The sequence below is a fragment of the Mizuhopecten yessoensis genome, unplaced genomic scaffold, assembly GCF_002113885.1.
Source record: "Mizuhopecten yessoensis strain PY_sf001 unplaced genomic scaffold, ASM211388v2 scaffold716301, whole genome shotgun sequence".
NCBI classification, from domain to species: domain Eukaryota; kingdom Metazoa; phylum Mollusca; class Bivalvia; order Pectinida; family Pectinidae; genus Mizuhopecten; species Mizuhopecten yessoensis.
Genome location: NW_018480048.1, coordinates 264,101 through 278,042, shown reverse-complemented (window position 1 = coordinate 278,042; position 13,942 = coordinate 264,101). Strand labels below are relative to the sequence as shown.

General features: G+C 40.5%; 2 protein-coding genes across 3 annotated transcripts in view; one reads left to right on the top strand and one right to left on the bottom strand.

The window, feature by feature from the left end:
- Positions 1-950: 950 nt before the first annotated feature.
- LOC110442820 lies at positions 951-3,196 on the bottom strand. Its single transcript, XM_021486629.1, has 2 exons — positions 2,758-3,196; positions 951-2,541 (listed from the first exon to the last, which is right to left on the bottom strand). The coding sequence occupies exon 2, from the start codon at positions 2,517-2,519 to the stop codon at positions 1,719-1,721; it is 801 nt and encodes a 266-aa protein (XP_021342304.1). The 5' UTR covers positions 2,520-2,541; positions 2,758-3,196; the 3' UTR covers positions 951-1,718.
- A 1,500-nt stretch (positions 3,197-4,696) lies between these two features.
- The window catches only part of LOC110442824, a 13,608-nt gene continuing 4,362 nt past the window's right edge, over positions 4,697-13,942 (top strand). Inside the window, exons 1-2 of one of the 2 annotated variants that reach the window (XM_021486633.1) lie at positions 4,697-4,760; positions 5,276-5,681. The gene's annotated coding sequence lies outside the window, so the exon portion shown is untranslated. Of the gene's footprint in view, positions 4,761-5,275; positions 5,682-10,749; positions 11,100-13,942 lie in introns of those variants that run through there. The other variant, XM_021486634.1, reaches the window with a different exon arrangement.

The window sequence follows — 13,942 nt, the reverse complement described above, 5'->3', positions numbered from 1 at the left end:
GAACTGTATCAGAGGGTTTTATATACCCACTTATTTTATTTATTATAGATACTTAGTGTCCCGTTATCTAAGCATGGCTGAATGTCAATATTTTATGATCTAATAAATGAAAAAAATAAATATTATCTATAATATATTGTTGCAATGCGATATTTACGACATGTGACATTGACATGAAATGATTGTATTGTATTTTATACAAATCGGTCAATTTGATCCCTTTTGACCCAGTCCCTCCGCCCCAATGTGGGTTAGCACATTTTTCGTATAACTGTTGAAGCCCATTGGATAAAGATGCTTCCAAACCAATTTGTAAAACCTTTGGTCACCAATGTTCAAGGGTGCAGTCACTATAATTTGGTTGACAAATGCCCAGTGGTTTTGGAGAAGACGTCATTATATAATAAATCACAGTGACCACTTTTAAACCCTGCAACTCAGCGACAATCAGCCCATGTGTCTTCATGTTTCTTACTATTCAGTTCATAGTAGTTAATACTAGTACGTGTACGTCACCGTGTTGTTAATTGTGAAACGAAAATCGTGAGCTAGTTCGTGTCATACTTACCTTCTCTACAACCCTGGGATATGTCATAGCAAAATTTAAGGCTATCTATTTGATTGGCCTGGGTTAAAAAAAAACCTGACCAATCGCTAGGCCGATACATGTCCTTTGAAGATTAGAGAGGAGCGACACCCGACTTCAAAGCGCAAATCAGTTTCACCGTTACGCGACCGCGAGATTCTTTTGATGTACATCAAAGGATCAAACTAGTCTTCTTGTCTCATCCAAAAGGTGGCGCACACTAAGTTTTCGATTTTGTCATGATATATTCCAGGGTTGCATAATGTTTAGAACAAAAGACTTTGACATAGACAGCCAGACACGATCGCGTGCATGCATGTTAAGAAACACCGATTTAATATGACACACACAACCAGATATCGAGTACATTTTTATTAAGAACCACCGACATATGACGTACACCACCGGGTACAACCACCTACAGATAAGTGAAGAACTACAGGCTTATTACATACACAACTAAGTACGATAGTATCCATGTATGTAAAGAACCACCGACTTATGACATACGAAATCAGATACGATCGTTTACATATTATGTTAAGAACCACTGACTTGGGCATACAAAATCATACCACCGACTGATGACATACACAGCCAGATACGATTGTGTACATATATGTTAAGTACCACAGACTGATGACATACAAAATCAGATACATCGTTTACATATGTGTTAAGAACCACTGACTTAGGCATACAAAATCAGATACGATCGTTTACATATATGTTAAGTTTATAAGGACTACCGACTTATAACACACACAGCTTGATACGATCGTGGACATATATGTTAAGTACCACCGACTTATGACATACGAAAACAGATACGATCGTGTATATGTATGTTAAGAAGCACCGACTTATAACACACACAACCTGATACGATCGTGTACATGAATGCTAAGAACCATTTGAGAGATTTCGAATTAAAGACCTATTAACACTCAATCTGTAATGTACCAAGTGGGATGTCAGCGTTAATTTACTTCCATATTCTGTTAATATTGATAGCGATGTCTTAACATTTTATAACCGATGCAAAATACATTGGACCGTTCGTAAAGACATATGCAGACGGTTTGCCATTATATATTCGGTAAATATGTGTCAGTTGATCTCACAAAAACGTTCACGTCAAATTTATCGCCAATTGTCCCATGAGAGTTTTCACATCTTCCATGGTTTGTTTTCCTTCGTCTGATGACGAGCTTACTAACCGTTCATTTCGAGGAGTTTCCAAAGAAACCACAGCTACGGAGCTTCGTCTCCGTTGAAAAGAGGTACTGGAATGATTCCTGTTTGTATCGGAAGCACCGTTTCTACTTCCGCCTGGGAGGGACGGAAGTATAGAACTGTGCCTGCGCGAGGTTGATTTGTACTGATCAGTTATGTTCTGGTCCTTGACACGAACATCGGACGTCTCCAAGCGTCCCAGGGCCTCCTTCATCTTATGTTTCCTGTTGAGGAGTGGGGAGCGAATCTGATCCTCATCCGGTACGATACTACCACGCCTTGTACTCCCGGTTACCACCTCACTATTCCTACGCCTCCTCTTTGGCGGATTTTCAACTTTATCCGTTTGCCTGCTCTGTGCACTTATATATTTTAACTCCTCCATCTTTTTATCAAACTCTTCGAGCGACATACTGAGAGGACCAGACTTCCGCATGTGTTTGTAAACCGACTTTTCCTGGTTAGTGAGACCAGATGGGCAGACGACATTTTTGTTTGGAGTGGGAGGTTGAATGGTATTCCAGAGATCCCGTGCAATGTTTTTATGCTGTAAAATGCGTGACGTACTACACTCTAATTTGTAGTGTAACTTCGTTAACTGAGAACCTAGGCGGCGCTGTTGTGTCCTATTCCGGTTCCTTGCACTTTCCATTGCCCGTGATTCTTTTACAACCGGAAGTCCAAATACGGGATCCATCTTGAAATCGTTCCTCGAAAACCTATAGGGGACAAAATTTTGATATTCTAAATGTATTTTTTATATTTCATTTATTCAATTGATTATTAATATGTTCTGGTGTTGGACAGGTTCTAAGATTTTCTTGTACGATACATGGTATCTTACATATGATGATGAAACCAAGGTAACTTGTAAGTTGATCAACAAGTCAGAATGACATATTAGGTATCTACAGAAAATAATCTATCATACCTACCTGTTCGCTACTGTTTTTCCATAAAGACGTTTTCGCTCCGTATTCTGCTATTCCTGGTTCTAAAGCAAGCGAGAATTATCACTTAACTTCCCAAACATCGAATGGGGTTTTCAGCACCCACCTGTAACATCAATCAGTGTAAGTTTAAATATCGCCAAACTACTGTGTAGATCAACAGTTTCTTAGCGATTTGCCTGGCCGCAGTGATGTGGTCGTTTTTAGTCACTAAAAGTTTTAGAAGTTCTATTTCCCTCCAACAGTGGGTCTGTGTAATGAGATATATGCCCCAATCAAGACTCGGATAAACCATTCTCTGTTCTCACCTGGTCAACTAATACAGGTATACACCAATTGTTATCGGCCTAAATCACACATAGTTTCGTGTTCGCCGAAATTCATTCCCCACTGTTTAATTTCAGATATCAGGAGACCCTCGCAATGTCTTAGATACGTATAATTGCCAGAAGAATCGCTCCTCTTTGGTTTTTATTTAAACAAAACCTATTGTTATCGCTAAGTAAATGAAAGGGAATCCAGTTTTCCAACCTGATCGAGTTTTATTTGAATTCCATTGTGTCTGGGATTTAAATTGAAAAGGAAAATTAATAGACAAGAGCGGCTTCTTTTGTTGAATATGCTAATTCGCTTAATGTTTCGTTCTGATGGTAACTTGGCAATTGTAGAAATGTCCTCGTCAAATGTGTCGTTTGATATACACATCAATCAGGATCCAAACTCACCTAACATCAGACACTTTGTGGTACCCCGGTGTGTCGCGTGCTCGGGTAACGGAGCAGTGAGAGTTCTTCCCAGGTCAAATATTTTTGTGAACACAAGACCCGTTCTTCATCGAGTTCATTTACAAGTCAGAGGTGAGATTACACACACCGATATCAAATTAAAGTACACAGACCTCGTCTGGGCGTGAAGTATTACGAATGAACTAGTGTTTTCGATTCTTTAATGATCGTGTTCAATCATAGAAACACAAGTACATTTACTTAATATGGCTATAACAATTGGCTAGGTGTACTGTTGACGTAGAAATTCTCGTGTATTGAAATGGTTCTTAAATCTATATGTACTATATATCTATGATTTAAATAATCGATAAATAAACATTGGCATGTTGATAATTTTGCGCTTATTTACTCAAGGGGAAAAAACAAGCGTTTCCACACCACGAAAAATTCTACGTTTACAGTAACTAAACTGTCACTGTCTATAGATATACTTATACTCTGGTATAACGCACGTGACAAAATAGGTTTTGATGTAAGAAGTATATATTGCATTGCGTATTACCATCCAAGATTATACCCGGCTGGATTTTGGCATTTTCAAGTTTTTTTTGTGATGGATTGCAAGCTGTACCGGGGCCATGCTATTTCTATGCATTGATTCAGTCTACATCATAATAGGTCGCATAGCATTTACATGAAACAAATCGACTACGTAAACACCAATTACAGGTGAGTTCTACTTCCGGCTCGCAGTGAGTGTGATTTTTTGTTTTATAATTACTCGTGCATTTATCTGATACAATTGCCATTATTTGCAATCTTTAGAACATTTTCATAATTTCTATAATTTTTAATAGCGATAATCCATATTTAATAACAACAAGCACATCAAAATAATTCCGATATTCACATTTTCAGTCAACACTAGGGTTAGGAGTCTGGAGCTAGGGCAGTCGTCATAGGCGTCAGGGGTTATCTAGAACCAGGGTAGTCGACACAATGGTTAAACGTCAGGGGTTGTCAGGAGGCTGGACAGTCGACACAATGGTTAAACGTCAGGGGTTGTCAGGGTCGACACAATGGTTAAACGTCAGGGGTTGTCAGGAGGCTGGACAGTCGACGAAAAGGATCAAGTCGGAGGTTGTCCAGAGTCCTTGCAGTCGTCACTAGGGTTCGGAGTCATGGGCTGTCCGAAAGCTTGACAGTCGACACTAATTAAGGAGTCAGGGATTGTCTGGAGGCCGGGCAGTCTACGCTAGGGTAAGGGGTCAGGGGTTGTCTGGAGGCCGGGCAGTCTACACTAGGGTAAGGGGTCAGGGGTTGTCTGGAGGCCGGGCAGTCTACACTAGGGTAAGGGGTCAGGAGTTATCTGGAGACCGGGATGTCTACACTAGGGTAAGGAGTCGGGGGTTTTCTGGAGGCCATTACTATAGTACTACAGGCCGACTCAATTGCTTTGGTTCACGTCATATGGAGTCTTTTGGTTCACGTGGTACTGACTCAATCTCTTACTACATACATTTCTGTGTGAGTCAAGTTTTCGGTTTATATAGTATACCGTTCGACTCAAAGACAATGTTCACGTTATAACGAACGACTCCACCACTATACATGTCTAGTTTTCGATTCACGTGCTATCTAACAAACTCATGTCTAAAAGCAAATTTATCATTGTCCCGACGTTTCTAAAGCATTAAGGAATTTCAACAGTATTTTCACATTAATTTTAAACAAATTAATTACGATACCTGCAAACTATCTTAAATATGTTTTAGATTGACTTTCATCCCTGCCACTGTGGCGTATCCCCGTCAACGACGCTATGCCGGTGATTAACGGCGAACACTGTAATACCCCAGCTAAGACAGCGAGAAACGGACAGCCTGGAGATCGATCAGTACATACATATTTACACATACCCTAGGCACTCAAACAGCACCGAATTACGGTAACATGAAATAGACGGTGTCCCGAGTCATTATAAGTTAAGCCCAAGGACTGAAACACTGAATACATATTTGGTTGTCCTAAAACGGTGGTTGAGTGTTTGTCGACATTGATGCAACTTGTTAATCGGGCCACTACATCAAAGCATGGATGAGTATGATGCTGGCTTATCATCAACTGTGCCCAAACCTAAAGTATCCGACCTAGACGTGTAAAATGGATATACCATCTCGAGTAAGTATTGAATGAAGTGTAAGCAACTTATCATGACGAACTGTACACATTTAAGGCCGGGGGATGACGGGGTGGGGTTTGAGGCCGGGGCAGAGGTCTTTATATTTAACTTCTCTATGTATCAATATATGATGTGGATGCTCGTGTATTGTCCCAGTAATGCAGCTATGTGGGCGCATAACGTCCCTATGACGAACTCATGGACTATATTGAAACACAAAGAAAAGGGAAATGTAAAATATTTCATTGATTAATCACTCGGCTATGAATTTCTACACTGCTTCCAGACAGTATACATAAACTCACACGCAGTTGATATAAGACACACTGTAAGGATGATAACGAGACAAAACAAATAGAATAGTACGTCGCCGGTGATACAGCAGGGTACTTCTGTTTGTCTGAAGGGGAATGTACGAGTACTCTTAGAGAGGTACTATAATGTAGGTATGCTTCTAGTTGATAGTTTAGTCATAGGTAGATACAATAGTCCTTGGCGGGTACTTTAAATTTCCTTCTATAGTATAGTCGGTATATGGTCTATAGATGGGTACCATAGTCCAGTGTAGATAGTAGAGATCTAGGTAGGTACTGTAGTCGGGTACTATGCTGCTATGTGGGTTATATCAGAGACGTATAATACATGTATTATACGTCTCTGGTTATATGTTATAGAAAGTCATTGTATAGTCCTAGATGGGTGGGACCGCGGTGGCCAAGTGGTTCAAGCGTCTGACATTCTGCTACCTCACTAGCCCTCCACCACTGGGTCGCGGGTTCGAGACCTACGTGGAGCAGTCGCCATGTACTGACCGTAGGTCGCTGGTTTTTCTTCGGGAACTCCGGCATTCCTCCACCACCTAAACATGGCACGTTCTTAAATGACCATAGCTGTTAATAGGACATAAAGCACACACAAATTAAAACTAGATGGGTCCTAAAGTCCAGTGTGGGTATTATTGTCCTATAGGCAGGTACTGTAGTCCTAGGCAGGTACTGTAGTCCTGGGCGGGTACTTTGCTTGTTTGTGGGTGCTATATTATAGTCATTACATAGTCCTAGATGGGTACTATAGTCCAGTGTGGGTATTATTGTCCTATAGACAGGTACTGTAGTCCAGTGTGGGTACTATTGTCCTATATACAGGTACTATAGTCCAGTGTGGGTACTATTGTCCTATAGACAGGTACGATAGTCCAGTGTGGGTACTACTGTCCTATATACAGGTACTATAGTCCAGTGGGGGTACTATTATCCTATAGTCAGGTACTATAGTCCAGAGTGGGTACTATTGTCATATAGACAGGTACTATAGTGCAGTGTAGGTATTATTGTCCTAGACAGGTACTGTAGTCCTGTGCGGGAACTATTGTCCTATACACAGGTACTATGTCCAGTGTGGGTACTATTGTCCTATATACAGGTACTAGAGTCCAGTGTGGGTACTATTGTCCTATATACAGGTACTATAGTCCATTGTGGGTACTATTGTCCTACTATAGTCCAGTGTGGGGACTATTATCCTATAGTCAGGTACTATAGTCCAGTGCGGGAATTATTGTCCTAGGCAGGTACTGTAGTCCCGTGTGGGTATTATTGTCCTTTAGACAGGTACTATAGTCCTGTGTGGGTACTATTATCCTACAGACAGGTACTATAGTCCATTGTGGGTATTATTGTCCTAGATGGGTACTGTAGTCCAGTGTGGGTATTATTGTCCTATAGACAGGTACTGTAGTCCTGTGCGGGAACTATTGTCCTATAGACAGGTACTATTGTCCTTGGCGGTCCTAGGCAGGTACTGTAGTTCTGGGCGGTCCTAGGCAGGTACTATTGTCCTATAGACAGGTACTATAGTCCTGGGCGGTCCTAGGCAGGTACTGTAGTCCTGGGCGGGTACTATTGTCCTATAGACAGGTACTGTAGTCCTGGGCGGTCCTTGGCATTTACTGTAGTCCTGGGCGGGTACTGTGCTTGTTTGTGGGTTCTATATTATAGTCATTACATAGTCCTAGATGGGTACTATAGTCCAGGGTGGGTATTATTGTCCTATAGACAGGTACTGTAGTCCAGTGTGGGTATTATTGTCCTAGATGGGTACTATAGTCCAGGGTGGGTATTATTGTCCTAGATGGGTACTGTAGTCCAGTGTGGGTTGTATTGTCCTATAGACAGGTACTATTGTCCAGTGTGGGTATTATTGTCCTAGATGGGTACTATAGTCCAGTGTGGGTATTATTGTCCTAGATGGGTACTATAGTCCAGTGTGGGTATTATTGTCCTATAGGCAGGTACTATAGTTCAGTGTGGGTATTATTTGACTTATAGACAGGTACTATTGTCCAGTGTGGGTATTATTGTCCTAGATGGGTACTATAGTCCAGTGTGGGTATTATTGTCCTATAGACAGGTACTATAGTCCAGTGTGGGTATTATTGTCCTAGGCAGGTACTGTAGTCCTGGGCGGATATTATTGTCCTAGATGGGTACTATAGTCCAGTGTGGGTATTATTGTCCTATAGACAGGTATTATAGTCCAGTGTGGGTTGTTTTGTCCTATAGACAGGTACTATATTACATAGTCCTAGATGGGTACTATGGTCCAGTGTGGGTATTATTTGACTTATAGACAGGTACTATTGTCCAGTGTGGGTATTAGTGTCCTAGGCAGGTACTGTAGTCCAGTGTGGGTATTATTGTCCTAGGCAGGTACTATAGTCCAGTGTGGGTTGTATTGTCCTATAGACAGGTACTATAGTCCAGTGTGGGTACTATTGTCCTAGATGGGTACTATAGTCCAGTGTGGGTATTATTGTCCGAGGCAGGTACTATAGTCCAGTGTGGGTAGTATTGTCCTATAGACAGGTACTATAGTCCAGTGTGGGTAGTATTGTCCTATGGACAGATACTATAGTCCAGTGTGGGTATTATTGTCCTAGATGAGTACTATAGTCCAGTGTAGGTATTATTGTCCTATAGCCAGGTACTATAGTCAAGTGTGGGTATTATTGTCCTAGGCAGGTACTGTAGTCCAGTGTGGGTACTATTGTCCTAGGCAGGTACTGTAGTCCAGTGTGGGTACTATTGTCAAGCGGGTACTGTAGTTCAGGGCGGGTATTATTGTCCTTGGTAGGTACTGTAGTCCAGGGCGGGTATTATTGTCCTTGGTAGGTACTGTAGTCCTGGGCGGGTACTACTGTCCTAGGCAGGTACTGTAGTCCAGGGCGGGTATTTTTGTCCTTGGTAGGTACTATAGTCCAGTGTGGGTACTATTGTCCAATAGGCAGGTACTGTAGTCCAGGGCGGGTATTATTTTCCTTGGTAGGTAGTGTAGTCCTGGGCGGGTACTACTATCCTAGGCAGGTACTGTAGTCCAGGGTGGGTATTATTGTCCTTGGTAGGTACTGTAGTCCTGGGCGGGTACTATGCCTAGGTGGATACTATATTTCTATATAGATACCATAACCGCCCCATTAGTGGACTAGGTGGTCAAACAGAGTGGATTATTGCCAGTCGTACACTGTGTGAATAAGAAATTTGATAATAATTGGAATCGCGATTTTCGTGTTTTTGAGCATCTTTCTTATATTGAGATATACATTCCGGAATTACTATGTTTATTTATCAACTTGGACATGTTCTATCTACAGAGTAAGAAATATCTATGGCCCCGATTCCAAAAGTTAATTTCTTTCTTGTAAAGCTTTAATTTAAAAGTAATGCCTATCAAAACACTTTAACTCATGTCACTTTATCCATATCTAACGTATGCAGCCACTGTTAAGCGAGTACACGTATAGCCCTACTGAAAACATGCCTCCACTAGGGATGTGTTTGCATAGGACGTTATTACGAATTATCGAAACTAACGATAATTCATACCGCTGTGCTAATATTTATCACGTGAACGGCGCTTAGTGTGTAAATATTGACAAAAATTATAACGATATTGTAATACACACAAATGATTAATCCTCAAGTCCACACAACTAACCTGACGAATTCTATATATATAAGTACATGTTAGCAAGAAGTATAATTGAGTTGTATCCGTCATTATAGGTAGAGTGTTTAGTTGTATCCAGTAGTATTAGTACGTAGTGTCTAGTTGTATCCAGTAGTATTTGTACGTAGTGTCTAGTTGTATCCAGTAGTATTAGTACGTAGTGTGTAGTTGTATCCAGTTGTATTTGTACGTAGTGTCTAGTTGTATCCAGTAGTATTAGTACGTAGTGTCTAGTTGTATCCAGTAGTATTAGTACGTAGTGTCTGGTTGTATCCAGTAGTTTTAGTACGTAGTGTCTAGTTGTATCCAGTAGTATTAGTACGTAGGGTTGGGACAACTGGATAAATGGTAGGCAGATTAACGAGACTAAGTGTTTACATAACTTTAGTTAGTAAGCATCGAAATTCCTCTCAATTTACTGTGGTCTACTACCGTCATGAATCAACGTAAAATATATACACCACCAAGTAGAAATGTTTTACAGTAAACGAGCTACAAGTGGCGAGTAAGATATTCATTAGTACTGGACTTTTGCTTTTCTAAGGCACAGTATAATTAACCTACGGTTACATTTTATGATATCTATACCTTCTCATTTAAAGGAAATCACTTGCGTATCAAATAAGTGACACATTCCGACAATGGTTTGATACGTTTACTTACAAAAGCACTATGTAAAGTCAACGGAGCAAGGCCATTTATTGGCAGAGTAAGTAGCGCCGTCTATTATGTAGCCATGGTATGGCTGGGACTAACAATGATCGACGACAACAAAAACATAACAATGTTACCTATTCACGATAAGAATTATATAGATATTTACTTTCCAAGTGCAAATATTCATATACAGTAGTGTTGAAAAGGGTGTTATACATTTGATATTAATGTATATATCGAACTTTTAAAGAGCTCAAATACAAATAACATACATGAAATAAAAGATAAACTCATCAAAATCTATCGTGTATTTACATTAAATAGTTACAACAAATAATATACGAGACTATATACTCTCGACGTTGAGAATCTGTGAAGCGCACGGAACTGACTGGGGCGGGACCTCCTTTGTCGGTCCGGGGGTAAACGGCATTGTTCTAAGCGAATAATACCAGCATGTAGTTTGGTTGCGATGTTCAAGTGTGGTGAGGCGAATACAAATGGGAACTGGACCAGACCTACTGTATAGTTATATACTATGAATGAAGACAGACATAGTCAGCTTTGTGGTGCCGACACGCTATTACTAACACTGAGCCGCCATTACCGGAACAGGATACACTATAGCAAGAACTGAACACCCTGCACCAACTACATAGACCGACAACCTATTACCAGAACATTTATAATGGAATCTATCAATTTTTCGTTACCATAGAAACGGATCTGTATTCTCAGTGGCTGATGACGTACAGGTAACTTTACACATATTGATAGTGTTATTATGATAGACATTATATATCACATCAGTTGTTGCTAAGTGATGACCAAGCTGTTGTCACGTATCAGATCAGCTGAATACTTATGTCCTATAGAGCTCTTCACGCTCGCCTAAAACCAATAGATTGTTGCTAGGACATCGAGTGTCCACTTTCACTCTAGCGCATTTAATTATGTGTTCTGTATTCTCTCATGCTGTTGTCAAGTGAAGGTTACATTCGGAAACCATCACTTCTTAAAGGGGTATGAATTGTGGAAAAACAACCACAGTCACCACGTTAGCGAGATTCTCTATACAATGATTCGCTACTTTCAGCCATCTCATTTTTTCTAGCCCTCTTGCTTGGTTTGGTTTGGTTTGGTTTAGTATTGTTTAGCGTCCTATCAACAGCTATGGTCATTTTAGGACGGCCTCCCATTTGTGCAAGATGCTTGCGTGTAGTGTATGCGTGTGTGTTTTGGGAGGTTGCGATATGTTCGTGTTTGTCTCCTTGTGATAGCGCGGAACTGATGCCGACTTTATAGTGCTCCCTCACTGAAACATACTGCCAAAGACCCCCAGCAGGACACCCCATCCGGTCACATTATACTGACAATGGGCGAACCAGTCGTCTCAGTCCTAAATTGCCGAGCGTTAAGCAGGAGTAGAAACTACCATTTTTACAGACTCTGGTATGTCTCGGCAGTTTACGCTATAAACTAAGTTGGTATATGAAATTTAAGATATTAAGTAAAGATAAAAGCAAACTCGCTCGCCTTAGAGGGGTTTTAGTGTAGAAATAGTAGGTTTTTTTCTCACTTTCCAGGTCTCAAGGCCAGAATCGGGGTGCTGGGTACTTAATTATGCCACGATTAGCGTAAATACATTAATTAACTTCTCTAATAGAACAACCGGCAGTAAATCCTCTTGAACTATTTACCATTGCTTTTGTGCGATTACACGGAAGTAAACCACGACAATCATAATCATCTTAATAATTTATAGATTTCAAAGACTTGGCCATGGGAATATTCCTAAATTCTGCATGTACGCTACTTATACGTTCGTTCGTCCTTGGCCCTACTACCCTGTAATAAACATTAACACGTTTTAGCCGTATACACTACTATTGCAGTAACGTCTATACTAAATGTAGTTTCCTCGACATGAGGATAAACTTATTGTCATTGTCGACTAGGGTCTCACAGTGTATTGTCAGTATATTGATCTTTGAACAGTCATCCTGGACTAGCAATAAAGGAGTTTCTTCAGATTTTAGCGAATCCATGGGTTTTGAACTTTTAATTTCACATTAATTATTTTCATGCTCAGAATACGTAAATAAGCATGGAACACAGAATATGTCATATAGTGTTAATACAAAACTGCCCATTAGCGTTATAGATATTATATATTTTAAATTGACGTCACGATGTTTGGTAGACGGATTTTTTAAATGTCAAAATTAATTTTGCAACATCGACCGTAATTTAAACTCGGGATTTAAACACCGGGTAAGGTTGATTTCGTCATTGTGTATTGAACGTGCAGAAATGGCTAGCTATTGTTCTACAACGTTGTTCTCTCGTAGATTGTGATCGCAATCAACGACCGTAACGCCCCCTAATGGCTGCCTTTGTCAATACGCCGCCTACATGTAGAGTTATAGGTTTTTTTTATGAAAGGGCATTATTTCCTTAAGACTGATCTACGTTATGGGGGTGGGGGCCTGTTATGCTTAAAACTTTACAGTTTCTTGGGGCGAAGATCCCGAGACAACAACACCACCATCCGAGGTTTCCCCTTGTATATCAGTTCCAATTTGCCCAGGCTTTTCCCTTGTATATCAGTTCCAATTTGCCCAGGCTTTTCCCTCGTATATCAGTAACAATTTGCCCAGGCTTTTCCCTGTATATCAGTTTCAATTTGCCCAGCCTTTCCCCTTGTATATCAGGTCCAAGTTGCCCAGCCTTTTCCCTTGTATATCAGTTCCAATTTGTCCAGGCTTTCCCTTGTTCTTCAGTTTTAATTCGTCCAGGCTATGACCATGCTTACTCTTAACTTTCATTATAAACACAAGTTGTCATATCGACGAAACTCCAGGGAGTAGACTTTTTAACGTATGTGAGTGTAATCCCTGGATCATCAACGTCCTTTCCTACAAATGGAGGTAGTAAACTAATGGCATCTACCGTTCTGATAACATATACGTAAACGTACTTTGTTAGGGCGGGGAATGCGTGTTCTGTTGAATGTAGATAGGCCTACGGTAATTGCTAATCGATACCGTGAACTGACACAAAACAAAGGCTCTAATGGCTTAGGGTACATATTGAGGTTGTCTAACACCAACTCTCGTGTGTTAAATATTATGTTTAGATCCACAGCTGTCATTAGATCACCCCATAGTAGCAGGGATTCACGACCCCCTTTACACGAGTCAACAGAAAATATTGCGGGGAGCAAAATCTGAACAACTTATATTTATCAAACTAAAATTGATTTTTACAAATCCATTGAAGTGCACCTATTGATTTGGTATGCGATACATGATTATTATTAAATCTCAGACACCTGTGTCTTGATCGTAAAAATGGTTTTAAAAATCAGTCTTTAAGGCTAAAGTTTCGTAGAAGTACCTTATTTGGATACTTATTGCGATGCATGCATGCCTCAGGGTGAATTAAATTACTTAACGCAACAACCATATATGGTATATATCACAGTCACGTGAGGATATGTGGTATTAATTTGTTCCGTATACGTTTACACCTATTCATGCCCTTTTTCCATCGTGCTGCCTCCCCCCCTCCCCCTCCATCGTGCTGCCTCCCCTCC

Bases quoted from the DNA above. Each gene is read 5' to 3' on its own strand.
- LOC110442820 (XM_021486629.1), bottom strand. From the start codon at position 2,519: ATGGATCCCGTATTTGGACTTCCGGTTGTAAAAGAATCACGGGCAATG.